A 19,032-nucleotide genomic window follows, 5' to 3' on the forward strand; every position below is an offset into this window, starting at 1 on the left:
AGAAGGGAGATGTCATAAGGAGGTCGGAAGCGTGGAGAGCATTTTCACTGGCAATTGGACCCTGATTAGGGATTAGGCAGTACATGTGTACAGGTTAGGTTATTACATGAGTTATTATATAATAAGGTGAACTCTACCCTCACCTAACAAGCCAAACTTTGGGTTCATTACCGTACTTTAGAAGTAAATTCTAACCAGTCTCAACATTTAATAGTAGTTCCCAATTTTTTCTCCGTGAATTCGTTTCGGGATATCTTGCTCATATGGATGCTGACAGAACGTCGAACATGAGATCTGAATGGACGTCGCGAGGATCTGACAACGGTCTCACTTGGAAGTACGAAACTTTTGAGTCTTGAAAATGTTCAATACATAAAAAAAATCCGAAAAAAGTAAAAAAAAGTAAACTATCGCTGCTAAAGCCATCAATCAAAGATTTCTTTAGTAAGTGATTTTTAAGGGGAGGTGACCGACAGCCGAGGTCATTCGTGCCATTGGGGATGGGGCGGGAAGGATGAAGGGTTGAGAGAAACCCGGCGTCAGCATTATCCTACACTTAACGAAAGGCGCCAAGGGGTCCGAAGCTTAACATCCTGTCCGACGGACGGTGTATTCAATCGAAGTGCTCTCCACAAAGCACCTCAAGTAGGGATCAGGATACCACTGAGATCTACCGTCTCCAGGAATCGAATCCCTCTGGGTGGGAAGCCAGTACGCTAGCCACCACACCATCCAAGTTTCTTTACTCAACTTCGATCAGCGGAAAGCGAAGTCCTCTTTTGGCGAACTCATTTTTAAAGTGTCTCACACGACATCCAATCTTGCAACCCACATTCACACTTTATCATGTCAAACTACTGGTTTTGGTTACGGTACAGTTCTGCAACAGCGCCTACGGGGCGCAGAGAGACTGCCCACAAGACATGAAGGTATGGCGAAGAGTAATGTCGATTACGTAGCTGTTTCAAACAACAAATTGTTGTCTCGCCAACCCTCCACCTGTTTAACAAATGAGTACGAGACATCTTCCCGAATAAGCATGGATTACACAGAAGTTCCCAGAAGACTCGTAATGGCTGACTACTGAATGTTTAAATTGATTACCGTGGCATGCCGCCACACTCGGCTGAGTCCATATTGTTAACAGGAGCACGTGGGTGGACCGCCATGAAGCAACTCCGGGCGACCTGAAGGTTACGGTGGTCTCAGCGTACCACAAATCTCAATTTGCTCCATTGGTATCAAAGCGGAAATGCAAAGAAAAGAATTATTTGGGGGAAACTCACCATACGGAATAAAATCAAAAGGGAAAATACGATCATTTAAAACGTAAAGGACTATAATTGTTTTTTTTTATCGTTACTCGTCCTATACTCGAGGACTCCTGCTTCCCACGAACGATAGCAACTGTGAGGTTAGAAATATCAAAAATCCCACTTGCCACCCAGAGCGTCTAGGAAATAATCAGTTTTACCCAGATGCTTGCACTTTCACTGATCTCGTGTGTTTAAAAGGCAAAGCCCTTCCCGCATGGGACTGCCATTCAATGAATGTTATGCTCGTTACAGTGTTGCTTGCTCTGCTTTGCCGGTCTCAAGGTTCTCCTTCCATCATCCCACGCCTCTCCGTTGGGGGGGCGTACGCCTCCGCTGCCTCCAGATATGTGTCGCATTCCCTTACTGTGTACTTGGGGTGTTCTGATGGAGGCCGTTCCAAGTTTGGTTCATTTTTACTCCCTTTTTTCGCATAACGAGTAACTAGTTTTGCTTGGTGAGTTAACCCTGGTTTTTTGAATTGAGTCTTCCTCCAGCATGTGTACAAATTTGCATGTAATTTGATAGTTTTTGTTTACAAATATTTTTCTCTTCTCCCTTCCTCTCCAATATCCTCCCTCATCGCTCACCCTTTCCACCTGGGGCTCGCACCCCCTGCCACACGCCGTTTCGGTGGGCCCTGGGGTATTCATGCCGACGTTCATTTTAACTTATAAACATGGCAGAAAAAACATTATTCTAAATCAAAATCCGGCGAGGGATCCGTGAATAAAAGAGAGGCGGTTTCCTTCCGATAAAAGAAATGCGAGGATGTTGGGTAAAAAGAACATACAGATATTCGACTCCCCTGAGAGCAACGTCAATTGGTCAATTCCTTCGCGCCGCTACTGTCTGGGCAATTCGCACATCCTTCGCAACAGGGAAATACATACATGGAAAGCAGAATGGATTAAACACAAAATGAATGGGTTTTACATGAAATAAATATAAAAATAAATTTCCCAGGCATACATTCCATATTTTAGCTTTTGATTAAATTGCACCCCCCCCCCCCCCCCCGGATTTTCTCAAAAATCAGGCCAGTGTAACAGTGAACCTTACACACTGAGAACAACAGTCTTAGTTGAGGAGCCTTTCTAATTTCATTGCGATTCTGTGACAATCGAACTAGAAACAAAAAATTAACGTATAAAAACCAGGATAACCCACTGTAACGCATGTATTTTTTTAAATTCTTCTATTATATTAATATCCTAACTCAAAAATATTTTATCCCATTCCATGCTAATAATTTTCTTTGATAAATGAGGTGTAATATGATGTTGGATATTTGAAAATGACACATCTGGCGGGAATAGCGCTTTCCTTTCTCGTCCAAATTATTTCAAACTATCATCTCATTATTTTAAATGATGTAATAAAAATTTAAGCGCATCATATAATTAAACAATCAACTACTTTTTATAGTATCGTATAATTTTTATAAACTCAAGTTTGTGCAAGATAGGTATATTTTTGCTTGTAAAATTTCGGGCGAAATATTCCACTGCGCTTTATTTAAAAACATATGTAGGTTTTAAATCTTTGTTTTCATAAATCTACTGTCAATGAAAATCGAAAAATAGGCACATGTGTCACCGCTGATTGAAAAAAACGACAACCTAATGAGTCCAGCGAACTCGCAACTCCAACACAATCTCGAACAACGGGAATATCCGGGGACTGGGACGCCTGGATAACCACAATGCTGAGTTAACAAAAACAACATATAAATCCTCGGAAAATTTCATCATAGAGGCATTTTTATAAGTTAAGGGGAACAGCTGGGCGATTCCATGTGATTTGAACAAATAGTCTCAAGGAGTGTAGATAGATGGAGTGGTAGCCGCCAAAGAACTTTTCTCAAACAATGCCACTGGGTTTTTTTAAAGACAGAACTGTCAGTCACTTCATGGGTTACCCTGAGTATCCAATACAAATGACATTGTTAAATAAATGCAGAAATTACACAAGCAAAACTAAGTCAGCACAATGAATCATCAAAAACTATTGTATTATAATATAAGGACAAAAATCAATTTTTTTCATTTGAATCCGCGAGTTAACACTTCGAAAATAATGATTAATCAATGAACAATCTATGAATGGGCTTCCAAAACGATTCCGAGTGGAAATAAATCGGTAAAGTGACATTACAGGGTAGCACACGATATTATAAGTCTTTCACAGAAATTGGGTTCGCTCATCATATCCTTAACTGCTTTTCCTACAGAAAAATGACTGTAAATAAGATTAAATGACAAGCAAGGTTCGACCATTCAGGGTGTTGCCGGTGAGAATTTTGAATCAAGGAAAAATTACCTCGTGTATCCAAATTCAATTGTACTAATTACTTTAAATTGTTTTACAAGAAGTAAATATGAGAGTATAATTCACCAGATGGTTGCCTTCGAGCAGTTTTCCGGAGAGCTGCCTAATTAGAAGTAAATCCTAACATATACTTCCAAGTATATATAAAAAACAATCAAACAACTAATTCGATTGTGCCTAATGGAAAATGTACCGGTGACTGGATTACTATGGATGGTGAATGGATTACCATGATGAATTAATTACTAGCAAACAAACAACTTCCGTTGGGTTTTTACTTTCAACAGTCACACCATTTGTTCCAATCTTTTAAATCCCAGACGGAACGCAAATTTCATGCTCGACAACTAAACTCCTTATCTGCAAAACTGCAAAAGTGACCTACCAAAACCAGTACATGAACCCATACACATCCATGAGTCTGGGAGCTTGGGATTACGGCAAATGACAAGCTTTGATGATATTAACTTATCGTCTCATTTATTGTTTATCTTATTCGTAAAAAATAAATTCCCCTTCATAAATAAAAGAGTCGTTTACAAAACTTCAATTTTGAAAAATTATTTTAGAAACCTTCAACACTTGTGCAACATTTTTCAAAGAAGAGGCAATATATCAATTGGACCAACAAACAAATCCACGGGTGTTTCCAAAATTCGAGGATGGTAATAAGTAACACATATCTCAAGAGTTAGGTACATGAAATTTTTATACATGCAACTAATAAGTTATTGCATTGCGCAATAAACAATGGCACTACTCGACCAACAAGAAGAATAACGTTGGCAGTGATAATCCTTCCAGTTTCATAAGCGATTATTAATTACAACATCCCTACATGCGAACAACACCGATTCATGTTACGTTAATTTTCGGGTTCTTGGTTTTATGAAGAAGGCACGACATTTGTACGCATATAAAAGTAACAAATTTACGGAATAGCCATAGCTCTAACTTACCCAATGATGAGTCTTCCAAAGCGGTGGTTACATGATGAACAAAATAATTATTTGTTTAGATTTTCCTGACGTGCCACACAACATGATATCCATACATCAACCTAGAAAATATTCACAACAAAATATTGCTCAAGGAATTGGCTGTTAGATGGCAGCACTAATCAGATCAATAGGCTCAACGAGAAGTTGGTGCCTCGTATGGCTAGTTCGAATCAACGCTTACGGAATACGTGCCGTAGACATTTAACCCTGAAAACACGGTAACTATCTCGCCGGTAAAATTAATCGATTGAATATTTCGTTTACAGGCACTAGTGCACGTAAAAGTGAATTCACAGGATGCATCTGACGAGACTTACTTCAACTATAAATAACTGTAACTCTACATGCTCTTACCGGCATAGGAATAATGGTTCTTATTCTCTCAAGTGCATTGCCTCGACACGTAAATCCTTGTTATATTGCATCATTTGAAGTGCACTTGAAATACACCCTTTATTGTTGATAAAAAATATCCAATATTTACCATCAAAATATATTCATTTTTTTGCCTTCGGGTTTTACCAATTTCACTCAAACATTTATATGGTTGCCATCTGCAAGGATCGTACGAACAGATAATGCAGCTAATGAAAAAACAAATTATGGTAGCATATTTAGCAAAGGTGAGACTTTTCTCTATAATGAAGGTACTTCGAATGACGACTGAAAATTTTCATTGGCAAACCACTTGAGGGGATATTGAGATAGCAACCATAAGATGCACGTTTGAGTCAATGCATCTTTGGACATACTCGGGTTAATCCAAAGCTGTGCTTTTTGTAGCTAAATATCTCCCCGTTGAATGGCCTTCCTAGGCCCAAGGGTTAATTTCACATTCTCTAGGTTGAATATTTCCTTCAACCAGAAAATCAAACTTCTCTCTCATACATATGGTGGACACTATTATTAACCATATTGACGGGTTGATTTATGAAATGGAATCCAGCAATATTGAAATTTAAGCAAGTAGAGTATTCAATCAAGGTTTTTAAATGATGTGGCTCCATAAAAAACTTTTTTGTTCTCTTTGATACATTATCTCACATGAAATGATAATAGGCGATGTTTAAATAAAAATTCACTTCTCAAGGTGAATACATTATTCATAACGAATTGAAATTCGAAGGGGACTTCATTTCAATTAAAGTACGAATGTAAGTTATCGAATGTACAGGCTAAAAGACCATTAATGAACAATGCTGATCAACTATATTTCCCTGCTTGAATGGCATTCGAGGGGAAATACACGAATCATGTTCACATTTTATCAAAACATATTTATTTAAACAAAATGGACTGCATATGAACACTGAACTTAAGCAAGATATAACAAAATATTAATTTCAATAATCAATGCAATCGAATATATTCACAGTAACAATAAAGAATAAGGTATACATATACAGATATAACGTAATTGAAAATGGGTCATGGTTTCACAGTCTCTCCAGCATTAAGGATAAATAAGTATGATATGGTTTAACTACAAATGATTAAATCTAAGTACAATAACTTCCAGTAAATATATTCAGAATCAATCTGGATTTTATCAAGTATTTGACAACAGGCATTCTATTATATCCCCCACCCATCCTTTGCCCATTTATAAGAGTACGGCTGGGGTGAACTCTTCCCATTATATAAAATGTTATGTATGAAGTTAGCGATTTCTGGAAGACATTTGGAAGCATAACTCTCATTTTTATGCAAAAATACTACACACAATTTTATAGATCCACTAACATAGTTAATAGCCTAAAAACTCTGGAATCTTTTTTCAACAGCTAATAAATTCATAAGAAGGCTCTTTTAACTTAAAAAGCATCCTGCTAAAATCAGATTCAGGTATGCACAGCAAAAATATGAAAATGTTCCTATTATACAGAGGTGAACAGTATACATTTCTGCTACCTGCCAAAACTCAATTTGACACCATCTTCTCTTGATTCTAAGTGACTAATAGGCAAAGGATGAAAGCCTAAGATTCATGCGATTGCAGATATGACTTTATCAAATGATGTAACAGTTTAAATATTGGCTGGAATATTGAAGTGATTTGAGGAAAAAGGATATAAAGCCACATCTTGACTAAGGATTATTTGTGATCCAGGAGCACTTCATGTAAGTCATCATTTGAAGACATTATGTTTACTTTTCGTAAAAGGAAAGAGCATTAAGATATTTACTAACATTAATTAATTAAGATCAATACATTGGAGTTCCACAAATTTGTTAAGCAAAGAACATATAAAAAATTATCATAAAATTCAATAATGGCAATAAAGCAATTCATGTCATGCAATCAATGCTCTTAATTTGACTCCAATTGGACTAACTACTAATTACCAATTAATATTGATACCTATGAAAATTTCCAAAATTCACCCAATATGTTAAATCGGACTGCACTTGGCCCAAGTAATATATGAAAAAATTTTATTTGGCAGAGAAAGTGGTCTCCTGAGAAATTATTTCAATTGATTCTAATATTCAATACATCTGATTAACAAAAATGGATGAAACGTTCATGATTGGCAAGTTTGAAGCACAAATCCCAAGGAGAGATCAATTGAATGCTGCTACTCCATCATGTTCAAAGAGTTGGGCCAACTCAGCTCACCTCATGAGAAGAACTTGGTCTCAAGTGCAACTCGCAGTGAAAGGGTGAATCATACTTTGGATTATGTACAACATTAGAGAATGCTTAAACAAATCAACGCCGAGTTCACTACCGTGAAAAATCGGCAATGGCCTGATTCCTAGAAAAACACAGCATTTGCTAGAATGATAAAGAATGTAATAAGCATCACGTTTATAGGTCAACTTAAATTTTGATAGTTAGAGATTGTGACCCTCTATTGAATTTATATAAAAACGACTTCCCCTTATTAAATTCAGTTATCAGATCACAGAATGCATTATTAAAATAATGTACCAAAAAAATGAAAAAAAGATAATAAAGAAACAAATTGAAAAGAAATAAACAAATGAGAAAGAAAAATTTCATGACAGTGCAAAGAAGGAATTAAAACTCAATCAAGGTAAAAGGGAAACTTCATAAAATTTGCAGCTGTCAACAGATCTTGATCGAGATGACTAGCATCAAAACAAGATTGGCTTAACCACCAAACTAAGATATTTTGACCAGGATCAAGAAAAAACAGCTCACACAATTTGATTCTGAACATTATTCAAATGATAAAAAAAACTGATCTTAAAACTCTTATATACTTCATGGATATTAACTTAGTGCTTGTAAGTATAAATTGCTCAAGACCCATAGTCAATTTCTTTGCAGGGCACAAGATAATTAGAACAATATATAAACAGAAACACAAATTTAGAGCACAATTAGGTATATTATTGACAACTGTACAAAAGAAACAACTATACAATAACAAGTTGATAACTCAGTCTTTAGGCTTGCACACCATTTGGATGCTTAGCGCCATCAGGAACACCACGCTGATTACTCGGTAGAGATGTCTGCAATTGGATTTTACTTCGGACTTCAAAAACTTCTTGGATAGCTTGTCTAAAGCACAAGAAATTGTAATCTATTAAACCTGAAAATGAATAATATTTCCCTTGGTTAGGCACATGTCAAAGCACCAAATCCAAGTTCACAGTAAACAAGAGACATTGAAAGAATAGTCAGGGAAGGGGAATTGAGAACTTAAGGGTTGCCACCTGCCAGTGCATACATCATGCAAATACATCTCAATAGCCAAATTGTGAGAAACAAACATGGCTAATTCATATCCCTAGTCTCATGGAATAATGTTACATGGATGAATTCATAATAATACCAAATCATGCATGAACATATGAAATATCTTCACAAGAGGAGCTTTGAAAACAAACTGGTTACCATAAACCATGTTGCATACCTTGTCGCTCAAAGTTTTCCTCCCTTAATATACATACTAGGGCTAAAAATTTATTAACTTCTCTCAAATACAGGATGGTTCCATTGTTTAGTTTTATTATGCTGGAACTCTGGTTATCAAAAGCTGATGTTTCTGTGTCTTCTCGTAACCTGAATGAGGGCATTAAGTAGAGTCAGTACTTGAGTGACAGTGAGATCATCAATATAATATTGGCTCCAATTCACTTATGCTAGGTATATTAACATTAATATAATTCGATAACATACTTTGGCAACTTCACATTTATGTAAATGCACCACCTATCACACTAGCCAATGACACTTAAAACCAACACTTACAAAAAGTACAGCAAAATAACAAGCATCACACCTCATTGTAAAAGTACATGTGCATATGCCAATCCCTGTAAGTGCTGGACTCCTTACCACATGCTGAGAAAGTGAACTATTTCATGTGGGAGAGGCAGAGAGGGGAATGGAGTCATTTAAGGAATTAGTTCCAATATTACTCGGTCATGGTAAAAGGATTCATGAACATCCACAGTCCTAACAAATACTTCCATTGAAAATACTTTGGGGCACCAAACGAGGAGACTGGCCATTTATTAGGAATTTGTGAAGTCATTGCATATAATGAATTACACACAAAAATTTGACAGTTGCTTTCTGTCGATTGCAAGTGGTGGTGAAATGAGTGCAAAAAATGGTTGCTGATATTGCATGCCTGGCAATCAGGAAATACACAACCTAAAATTCTGTAACCAACAAAAAATGCTTATTATTTCCCAGTGTGGCAACATGAATGCCTTGCTCACTCGCACACCAATTCACGCACTGTGCGTAGTCATGGCATCAGAGTTGGATATTTTTCTCATTGATCGGGGTCATCACTTCATCAACTACATCAATGATAAAAACATGGCAATCGCATTTTCCATTATTTTTTCAGAGTTCTTCTTTGAAAAGTATAAACAGCTTAAACACAATGTCTACGTAAATAGATGAATATAAACAGTCTGAAAGCACCAAAAAACAATTCACTTAATTACAAGTGCTCTTTAATAAAGAGTGATCATACATTTTTCCATTTGTTGTGCATAAATTTATTTTTAAGATATATTGTTCGCTTCAAGTGTGACACGTAAGTTGTACAATTTTCCAAATTTTACTCGGGTAGGGCACCATTGGCAGCCACTGGAAATTGAAAAGCACAGCAAACACGGGAGGGAGGTAATAAGTGCCAAGCAATACACTGCAGTGAAATGTTGCTTTCGCCTGAACATATCATCACCCCAGGCATATTTACGATTCTACGGGACGCTCATGGTGAGTAGCTCTAACACCGCTATGATATCAGACTGTTTGCAATGCTTGAAGAAGAGAGAGAATCAATTTCAAAGAATAGTGGATCCAGAGCTCAAGTCACTGCCCTTCCAGAAGTTAATATCAACACTGCAACTGCTATTGTGGGAGAATATCGTGAAATACTAATGTGACGAGTACATTCTCACAAAGATTGATAATTTCACTGGGTTCCACGCATCCACTAGTAACAGAAAAATTGCACATTACACGTTTTTGTGCTCAGTGCGTTTGCGAGATTACCCAAACAACAGGACAGTCACACGCAGGTGCCATTCATTGCAGTTGAAGTAGATGTAACAGAAGGATGACGAGATTCTTTCAAAGGTCATCACCACTAATGATGCATGGCTACATGATTTCAATCATGATAGGTAAACAGCACACGTCTGTCAGGAAATATCCAGCATCACCAACACAAAAAAGCCAAAGTGGCAGCTGGGAAAGTTATGATTAGATCATTTTTTGATATTCAGGGAATGGTGTTTTGCATGTTGTATCACTAAACACCACCGTAAATGGAGCCTACTATAGGGATGCATTGAAAATTCTCCAAAACCATATCAACCCATTACAGGGCTGGTCGGTTTGATTTATCGATATAGTGATCAATCTAACTTGCCAACCCTCAGCACCCTTTTTTGCCTTTAAGTTGCCACCATCATTTACATTTCCGTCATTTCTCTCTAGATTATTACAGGTTTTCTCCCAAACTGATCACCATAAATGGTTTGAAATTTTTCACAAAAGTCATCAATGGTAATCAAATGTCATCTGAACTTCTTTCCTTTCCCTCTCTCCCATGGTTTTTGCACACACTGCGGTTGAATGTCCTCTATCAACGCGTCACTCCACGCCTCTCTATCAAAAATGCTCATTTATCTTAAGACTTCCATCAGTTCATGATCCAATAATGAAATGCCTCCCTGACTCCAATCCATTCCAAACACCTCATGCCGTCCATTCCTACCGTGCTCTTTCTCCCTTCTTATTCCCTTCAAATCTCCTCCTCCATTACCAGCCATTTTGTCTCCCTCACCAATGTTAACGGAAATTCATTTTTATGTGGAGCTGTCATCACTTATCCAACAAGCTTCAATTGTTGTTATTTGTCCAATATAAATGGCATGGTGCTGATTTTAAACTAAATTATTCAATCGCAACAGGCCACAGTTCAAGGGAGCATGCCGGATGCTGCAATGCACAACCACATATTGCAAATGTCCCAGCTGAATATCACGCGAAAATCAATGTTTTAAGTACTCCTTAGCCTCTCAAATTCCAGAGAGACCACCATCAAAAGTGTTTCTTATCAATCAGACAAGCATAGGTGAACTGAAATGCTTGAATTTGCAACACAGCCACTGGCCCATTACCGGAGTCATAGCAATGAATTGAGTACCGCATATACATCACACCTTACACTAACAATAAATCATAACTAAATTTATGCAGAGCAAATAAAAATTTGAGATCACATTACACAGACATTATGGCGAAGTAGAATTGAATGGTTTACCAAGGGACAAAATTACCGCAAACACACACCAAAACAGATGTGAGAACTTAAATAGCTATTTCACAATATTTATGAGGGCAATATATATTGCCCTCAATAGGAATTCAATGGTTTAAGGCCCTACTTAGTGAAAACTCAACATAACTGAATATATAAACTTAGTATTTTTTCATTCAAAAAACTTGATCATACTACTAGTCGCCCAAGTGTCAAAGCAGATGTAAATATTATAAAGTTTCTTTTGTGAGACAAAATTCTAAGTTTATTTATTCAGCGATTGGTTTGAAGATCCTATTTTACATGCCTCAATTTTTTCCAGTTCCAAGTGACTGAGGTTCAGAAAGATAATTTTTTCGATAAATTTGTAGGCGCTCCTGTGACATAGAACTTACTGCATTCATAAATAAGATTCTGATGGAAATGAAGGTTCTGATGAAAATTTGAACTACGTGTAAATCAAAGAATCTATGATGAGAAAATTTAACAAGAATCAAGTGTGTTATTTCACAATTAAGTGAATGAAATGAGAAATTAGGTGTAGCTTCAAATTTCAGTAGTCGAATTAACTGATAATTATAGCGATAAGGATATCATGAACATGCAGGAGGTTAATTAAATTTTAAATACTTATTAAATAATTAACAAACTAGTTAATTTGTTGACTGGATCAGTTAATTTGGATAAATTTATCAAGTGCTAACGTAATGATTGGAGGTTTGGCTCCCGCATGGCCGTTGCATCAACTCTGGTGGTCCAAGCCCAGGGGCATTCGCCTGAGAGCAGGCCAAGAGGGGCTTCTCAACTACGAACATTCGTTGGAAGCTTGTCCCTCATGTTCATCAATTTATCACACTCCAAGCCAACTTATGCAGTGAACCCAAGCTATTAATACCCAAGCACACCCAGATAGCAAATAAATCAAAGTAGACATAGACAAATGGTAAATTGTGTCATTTAAAATTGTTAAAATTTCACATTTTAACACACATTTGAAACGGTATAATTTTTATGGCCATGAACTATATTGAAAAATGCCAATTTGATCAGCTAATTTCGATCAAACTTAGCTCCATGTGTGTGTTATTGGACTATCATGAGGCATTGAATTTCTCTTACCCATAAATGCACGAGACGTCAATCACAACATCTATCATATCACAACAAAGCTCATAACTCTGCATATCTACTGGGGACGAATCGGTAGCTATGTAAATCTTTGAAACAACATCAAACAAAAAAGCCTTTTCAATTGCAGAGTTCTGAAAAAGAAATGAAAAGAAATTAACAAAGCAAGCGATATTTTATAGTAAAGACATAACTTCAAAGTCACAGAGGGAAGTACCTTTTCATTAACAACAACTAATATCATATATAATTTTTTTGTTATTTTTAGCCATTAGATAGGAAGAAAAATGATTTCAGATATGGATGAGGAAAATGGTGAGGTTTGACCAAAATATTTTTCCCTTACTAAGAGTGACGATATAAGGACATCCAAACTTATTGTGTGGTATTCTGTGATTTCCAATGGTGATGTTCTACCAGATGCTGCATGATGGTGGCATACCCCACGTGGGGATATGGTCATTGCAAATAACTGGAAGAAGCCCAGATGATAAGGGAAAATTGAAGTTGAACTTCAAAATACAAACGAATGCCGAGGGGGAAGACATGAGTGTATGGCAGTATAAGATACATTTAAGAAAACAAAATGGTAAGAGAGACAGGGAATAGGATTTACAAAAACATATGCACTAAAATCTGCTACAAGACTCTACTATACAAGCATCCAAGAGTGCACCACATTCCAGGGACATTCAATGTTTGCAATGATAAAATGCACAACCCAAGATGCTATTTTCTTTTCTTCCTTCTGCCCTCATTGTTGTATCAAAGAAGGGGGCCTGTGCCTATCTCAACTTGGAACAAATCAAGTATTCTTAATTAAGCATGTATCAAGTTCAATTAATACTTTAGAGAAAATCTACCTTTCCACAGGTAAGATTTCCCACAGGAGTTATTTCACCCATGACCTTTCTTGCCAGAGACAAAAGAGTAACAGGGGTGACCTTAATTTTGCCACCAAACATTTCCTTGGATTAGGATTACCGTGGGACTGTTTTGCGACTCTTCCAATTTCTGGTCTTCATCACTGGAGGCTTAAGAGCAAGCCTCCGATTTGCAGGCTCTGTTCTCCCACAAACCCCACCCACAACCACTACTCCAGGGTCACCAGGGTGCTCTGCACTGCTCCCCACGTGGGGGACTGAAGAGGGCGGAAGGAGAGAGAGAGAGAGAGGGAAGTACTCTCTACGGTAGATGGCCCTGATCTACACCATGTTTGATATTTACTTTTGTCAAACAGACAGTTTAAGTATGAAAAGTGGGTTGCACTGTCTCTTAGGATAATATAATTAGTAGCATGTGTGATTAGAGGAATGCCTAATGGAAAATAGCAATAAAATACCAATGTGAGTTTACTGTTTCTTTTAATCGAAATGTTGAGATACTGGGAAATATATGAACTCTGGATGAGATGGAACATTACGTGGTCAAGGGTTTAAAGAATTTCACTCCACGTATCTACATCTACTGGGAAGAATTCATTAGGCATCAATGTGTTCTCAGAAGAGCATTCTCTCGCAATTATGTCCTCACTTTTTAGCCATTCAAAATATAAAATTCCAAAGACCAGCATTACCATAATAGAAGATCACCAGGGTACTTTATTGTCCACCACAGAGGAACTAACTGCCTCCTAACCATCAGGAAATAGTCAAATCTTTCAAAAATTTCTGTGCAAATTCACTCCCAATTTCCCTCATTCCTCCTTGTTTCATTTTCCCAAAGAGAGACAACAGGAACTATATATTATCCATGCATTATGTCACTATGGCCAAACCCATGAAATAACCTCTACATTAATAAAGGATTACTTACAGAAATGAAAATGTTGAGCAAATTTTCCAGAGTAGGAAGCTGAGGAATTAATTTCTGTACAACTTTGCTAAAAGCTTCAAATATACTATGGTCATAAATTGATGTTAGGTGAAAGCTCAAATGTATTTGATCATAGCCTGATGGAAAAATCACTATTACTTTAGCATAATTATATTTACAGTATCATTGATAACTCAAATCCTGGCACATATACATGTTATAATCATTATATTAGACATAAAAGTTATTTTAGCAACAAAATATGGATATTTATAACTAAAAATTCTTTCAATGAATTTTTATGATTAACTTTCAAATTAAGTAACTTCATTATATCATACTCCCACCTGAATCTGCCAAATCATCATTGGCTCTCTGGTGTATATCCCTCTGAGTTTCCATTTTATAGTCATCTGTCAGCCCATCAACTTTATGGATAAAAACTTGAAATTTGATATTTTGATTGACTTTGTAAGCTTTTGTAACAGTCAAGTTTAACTTATTCAAAGCCTCCATGTAATCATCCTGACGAATACAATTTATTTCATAGCTCATGTAAATCAGTAAGTTCCAAATAATGCTCGGAAAATGTAAAAAGCAGTCAACAGTAGTTGCAATTTAACATCACCAAATATACCAGTAATCAGATTCAGAATTTTCATGAGAATGTAACAATACCTACCTGTGCATCTATTACAAATACGAGAGCTCCACATCCACCAAATATCATGTCAGAATCAAACGTGGGATCAAAAAAGTCAATCTGACCGGGAAAGTCCCAAATTTGAAATTGAACAAACGATGAATTTGATATATCATCTTTTATGATTTTGTTGGTGCTTTCAAGGAATATTGTTTCATTGGGTGACATCTTATGAAAAACAACTTTCTGAATAGATGATTTTCCACTCCTGAAATAAAAAGGCCAAAATGTGAAGAAAAAAAATTGAACTCAGCGATACTTTCATTCCCTCAGGGTTCAAGACAAGGCAGGCATTACCTCCTCAGCCCCATGAGTAATATCCTTGGCTTCTGCTCTCCAGTGAGCGGACCACCTTGGCCGTCACCATCCTGATCGTAAGGCCCGTATTCAAAGTCCTTGGGGAATGATCCAACATCATACCTTGGTGCATACTGGTCATCCTCATCTGGTTCATATGACTAAAATAAATTAGTTCACTATATGTGTTCAATTAAATCGCCGATAGTGGAAAATAGGTAAATGCAAAACCTTTATTTCAATTCAGTTAGTCATTTTCAGAAATTATTGGCAAATGGGGGAAATTTCTCCAAGGAATAAAAACGAAGAGTGCATAAATGAATAATTCACCAACACAAGATCAAAAAGCAAGAACCCCACGACTCAATTTATATAAAAATAAAATAATTTGCTTTTTTTTTAATCTTTCAATTTGAACAAATACTTCACCCCAAAGTGAGAATAAACTTCCAAACACTGCTGAAACCAGGGGTACACTGTTAAGGAAGGTTTCAAGTTGCTCAATCACATATTTGTCTTCCATGAGCTACATTTATACTTCAGATGGCATGTTTCACTTAGGCGCAAACCAATAAATGGCAGGATTGAATTCTTAAAAATCTTAAGCCAGTGGGTGAAATATTCACTGTTTTGCCTTCTCGTTCCACCAGGCCCTAACCATGAATGCCAGAACACAGCACGAGTCAATCTTGTGACAAAATAATATTTTAAATGCTGTGGTGGAAGTCAGCTTGTACTCTAGTAATGTTATATGTGACACACCTAAGATGCTTCCAACTCAAGGAAAAAATGTTGGAAAGAATTATCTTCAATTGTTGGAATATTATTCATCTCATTTACAGTATTTGCAGGACTTGAATAATTTTGTTTGGTACAGATTTTTTGTAAAAGTTCCACTTCAACACTACCTCAAGTTCAAGCATAAGCATGTTGGTTTGTACGTTATTAGAGCAATAAATATATACACAATTTAAATAATGAATTCTTAAAAAAACAACAACTTTTACTGGCGGTGAAATATTTCCATTCTAATAAGCAGAACGACTCGGCAAAGACAATGACCAACCACATTGGTAGCTTCTTAGCATATTAGATGTCATGAAGGTTACCAATGGCTTCCACCAACTTAGCTTAGGGTGCTGTAAGGCACAAGCTTAAAAGACAATGACGTTCAGAATACTAACAATGGAATAATGATATAGTATAAAGATTGACGCTGAATCCTAGCAATTATTGAAACCCATCAATCAACTGTCCTCAATCAACAAAATGTATGAATATGCCATAAAATGTTTATTCTTAATTCATGAAAAAGTTAAATTTAGAATAGTGAATTGAATTAAAGATAAATACATAAAATACCTTTAACTTTTTACAAATACAGGAAAGAGAAAATCCTAATCTTTAAATGTTGATTTCCTACCAATTTGATTAAAATGAATGCACTAACAATTCCAATAGTACGATTTTCCGATTCTAATGAGTTGTGAATTATGTGCTGTAATGTAAATATTTGGACAAAACAATTTTAATATTAAGCTTAAAACAGCTAGTGATCATTGAAGTGGATTACTGGATTTATTTTACATGGCTCTGGATCCTTATTCATGTCGCTTCTGCTGGATACAGGTCAAACCAGGTCAACCCTGATAAGTTGAAGCTTTCTCCAAAAAAATACATGAGATGCTTCCAGTTTTATTTTCTGGAATCGCCTAGGATTCAGTTGAGTTAATTTTTAAGAACTTTTGGGAGAACTATTATAAACTGGTATAACTTCAACTTGATATCTCCATTTCAACTTCCAGTGCTCTAGAATAAGTTTATCACGAGTGACATAAAAAAGGAATTCCTGCTTGCACAAGAAATTAGGAAGAAAGAGGAGCTGGAAGTTTTGACCCCTTTTAATTGTCATTGATAAGCCCCTTCCCCACATGCGAAATTACGTCCAGGCATCTTGTGGAGAAGGAAATGAATAAAGAGTAAGGGATTGTGGTTATATTTACTTTTCAAGTCTTCAATAGACACCAGGTGAAATCATTGTTTCTCATGATATTACTTGACAAAATAAAGTCATTTTCATCATATTAAGTAACCGTATTAATATTTGCAAAAAGGGCACTTACACTACAATGAGGAATCATCACCCAAGGGATTCTGAACAACACTTAAGAATTCCCAAACGGTACATGACAGCTTTTAGTGTTGGAAGGATATTCTATCAAAAATTGATTTCTTTGACAAACAATGAAATAAGTAAGCGTTTGAAAAAGCAATTGAAAACTAAATGCGTGGAATGCATGCTTTACCACGAGGCGGAAAAGTACTACATATTAAACAGGAAGGCCAAGTGATTAAAATATGCTGTTAATGATATGTATCAGCCTTGGTGAACCCAGAAGATTAAGATATGGTTCCCCTTCTGAGGAATTTAAGGACATTCTACATAATATTAAAATGAAATGAGGAGATTAGCTATTAGGAAAACAGCACAGAAATAAGGCACACCGACAATTATATAGATCGTTACAGCCGATGACACACTCTTGTTCAATAAAATTTCTTTGTATTGCTCCGTTTACAGATATGTCCAAATAAGCCCGCCTAAACAATATTTCAGGTATTTGATATATTATACAGTTACGATCTAAAGTAACTCTAAGAACACCAAACTAACACAAAAATGAATATTAATGATGAGTATGACCTTCCAAACAATGGATTCTAACTATTCCGTGTGTAAGTTTTCTATCAAAATTTTAATTTTACTTGTCTGGAGGACATTTTAAGTTCAACTGACTGAAGACGTGACAGAACAATAAATCATCCTGGTATCTGTTGGCTAAGTTGAGCTTAAACCGGAATAATTTGCTTCTACTCACTCCACTTCTCGCACAACCCAATTTCCCCAATATCTATACTGTAACCCATTATGACTGATCAGATTCATGTCATATATCTTTAAAACGTACAATCATGATTTAAAATATGAAGTAAATCCTAATTAGTTGATTGATTGTTAATTATAAAGTTTACTTTGAAATATTTCGTTTTAACTTAAAAATTACATCAGACTATCATAATAATCACAACATAACTGCGTTATGCTAAATTTTGCCCCAAGTAGGTTTCTCATTGGATTGATTTCTTTACTTCAAATTCATAATTAGTTCGGTTGATATTTTAATAAATAAATGGGGCTGGATTACTTATGTTATCATATCCTTATCCCCACCGAGTAAGGCCAGCTGACGCGATAACTGAATCAGTCACACATCTCACTTTAACACAGTACAGGGCAACGTACTTACCATTTCAAGTTAATTCTCGTTGCCTTAAATTGCTCTTTGTAATGAGAACAAAATTGCCTGTACTTAAGGAATGGAAAACTGTTGTTGCCCTAACAGTTCATCTGAAGGAAATGTTCCTAAAAATTCGATATTCTTAAACACAGAAGAGTACCGCCTCTCCGACAAGTCACGTCCATGAACTAAACATGTGATCTTGTATGTGACCACTGCTCACTTCCGGTGAATTTCGCTGCTTCGAGCTTTTAGTAAAATACGTTCTTTTTTTAATTTTAGAGAATGGTTGAAATAAGAATTAAATTGGTAAATTTCTAAATAACAGAAGGATATTTTCCATTATTAAAATATCATTCTTGGAATAAATTGTTTTCT

General features: G+C 36.1%; 2 protein-coding genes across 2 annotated transcripts in view; both read right to left on the reverse strand.

The window, feature by feature from the left end:
• The window catches only part of Lpin (phosphatidate phosphatase LPIN), a 108,543-nt gene extending 103,819 nt beyond the window's left edge, over nucleotides 1-4,724 (reverse strand). The window contains exon 1 of the mRNA XM_071584841.1: nucleotides 4,604-4,724. The gene's annotated coding sequence lies outside the window, so the exon portion shown is untranslated. The remainder of the gene's footprint in view (nucleotides 1-4,603) is intronic.
• Nucleotides 4,725-5,901: 1,177 nt separating this feature from the next.
• RagC-D (Ras-related GTP binding C/D) lies at nucleotides 5,902-18,852 on the reverse strand. Its single transcript, XM_071584970.1, has 8 exons — nucleotides 18,664-18,852; nucleotides 15,356-15,516; nucleotides 15,038-15,266; nucleotides 14,703-14,880; nucleotides 14,356-14,492; nucleotides 12,532-12,674; nucleotides 8,536-8,684; nucleotides 5,902-8,211 (listed from the first exon to the last, which is right to left on the reverse strand). The coding sequence occupies exons 1-8, from the start codon at nucleotides 18,664-18,666 to the stop codon at nucleotides 8,063-8,065; spliced, it is 1,149 nt and encodes a 382-aa protein (XP_071441071.1). The 5' UTR covers nucleotides 18,667-18,852; the 3' UTR covers nucleotides 5,902-8,062.
• Nucleotides 18,853-19,032: the final 180 nt, after the last annotated feature.

The sequence above is a fragment of the Hetaerina americana genome, unplaced genomic scaffold (assembly GCF_022747635.1).
Source record: "Hetaerina americana unplaced genomic scaffold, ioHetAmer1.1.p SCAF_2, whole genome shotgun sequence".
Taxonomy (NCBI): Eukaryota; Metazoa; Arthropoda; class Insecta; order Odonata; family Calopterygidae; genus Hetaerina; species Hetaerina americana.

Coding starts and splice junctions, on each gene's coding strand:
- RagC-D (XM_071584970.1), bottom strand. Junction 14,493..14,702: donor TGATGATTTGGCAGATTCAG/GTGGGAGTATGA, acceptor TTTTTCCATCAG/GCTATGATCAAATACATTTG. Junction 8,212..8,535: donor GGAAAACTTTGAGCGACAAG/GTATGCAACATG, acceptor ATTCATTTTCAG/GTTTAATAGATTACAATTTC.